Genomic DNA, 1,745 nt, shown 5'->3' with positions numbered 1-1,745 from the left:
ATGATCATTCAAAATTTCTGTGAAATATTTAGTAATAGAATATTTTCGAATTGAAAAATGAAGCTCTTGATTATGCTTTATAATATCATTGTAATTATCATTTATAAAATCTTTTTCAAATGATAATTCAAGTTGTGGAATATTGTTTATAATATCAATGTAATTATCTCTCATAAAATCTTTTACAAATGATAATACAAGCTGTGGAATATTCTTTATAAATTCAGTGAAAAAATTATTTATTCTTTGTAATATTTTTAATATAATTCTATCCGTTTTAAAAATTTCTTTTTGTAACACAGGATTTTGTAATTGTTGTTTCATATATTGTTCATATAGTATTTTATCTCTTTTCATTTGTGCCTGGAGAAAAAGTTTATTTAGTTCAGAATCTATCAATTTATCTTTATTCCATGGATATTGTTTTATTTTGTCGTTTACAATTTGATCTTTTAACACTTTTATTTCTTTTAATTCATTTTTAATATAATCTTTACAAAGTAGTCTAGTATCAATTATTTCTTTCTCTAAATGATCAATTTCCTTTTTTAAATCTTTATCATTTTTGTTATCTTTACTTTTTTTTTTTAATAATTTAAGTTTTTTCAACTTTTCCTTAATTACTTCATCTTTTATTAATTCAATGTGTTTTAACACTTCACTTATATAATCCAATGTAATTATATCAGGTATTGGCCCTAAAGGCGTTATATCGGTTGTTACATTTTTTGGATTGTTATTTTTATTATTATTTGTTCTTGGAATATTCTAAAGGAGAAAAAAAATATATATATATATTTTAGTGTAAAAGTAATAAATATATTTTATAATTAATATAATGTTCTTACCGTATTAGATGATATAAATGTATCAAATAAGATGAAAAAAATATATATTTTAAAGCAAATAAAATTCATGATAATTTAATCATCATTATATTATTAAAAACATAACTATTTTGTTATTTGCTTAATTATATGTTCTATGTTATATATGTTTTTGTAATTTTTTTTTTTTTTTATCATGTGTAAAAATATTTTATGTGAAAAATTTTATCAATTAAATACACATATTAAAATTAAAAAAAAAAAAAAAAAAAAATTTATTTTAATGGATTAATACATATATTTATTATATAATAACAAAATTAATTTTATTAAAAAAATTAATTATAGATACATTTAAATTTTATAATTTATATAAACACAGCTTATACATGAAATAATATTTAATTCATTTATATTAAAAGCTTTTATTTTTTCTTTAAGAAAATGTAAAAATATTTACTAAATATATTTACATCATAACTTAGTATATTTTGTTTTATACACATTTTAAGAAATAATATTCCAATTAAATATATGTTAAAAAATATTTCAATATTTATAATTTATTTTTAAGAGATATTTTTTCATTTAACACAATTTATATAATCTGTTTTGTTTTATGAATAAGAATATATTTTTTACAAACACATATATATATATATATATATATATATATATATATATGTATATATGAAAAAATATATCTTATTTAACTTATAATTTTATGCTAAAATAAATTAATATAGAAAGTATTATTTTCTGAATATATATATATATACTTTTAAGAATAAAAATGCAAATATGCTATAAAATATATATTATTTTTCTAAAGAAAAAGCATATAATTACAAAATATAAAATTATTGTTTATAAAAAAGAACTACCAAAATTGCTATAATATTTATAATAATAATAGTA

At 15.8% G+C, this 1,745-nt stretch overlaps 1 protein-coding gene across 1 annotated transcript; it reads right to left on the bottom strand.

The window, feature by feature from the left end:
• PGSY75_0035300 (putative exported protein) lies at window positions 1–917 on the bottom strand (the record flags this gene model as incomplete). Its single annotated transcript, XM_018783480.1, has 2 exons — window positions 1–768; window positions 849–917. Coding segments are annotated over 2 exons (837 nt in total), but the record flags the coding sequence as incomplete, so codon positions are not given.
• Between the last annotated feature and the right edge of the window lie 828 nt (window positions 918–1,745).

This window comes from Plasmodium gaboni (genome assembly GCF_001602025.1).
Source record: "Plasmodium gaboni strain SY75 chromosome Unknown, whole genome shotgun sequence".
NCBI lineage: Eukaryota > Apicomplexa > Aconoidasida > Haemosporida > Plasmodiidae > Plasmodium > Plasmodium gaboni.
Note: the sequence above shows the minus strand (reverse complement) of the source record. Positions and strands in the feature narration are given on the sequence as shown.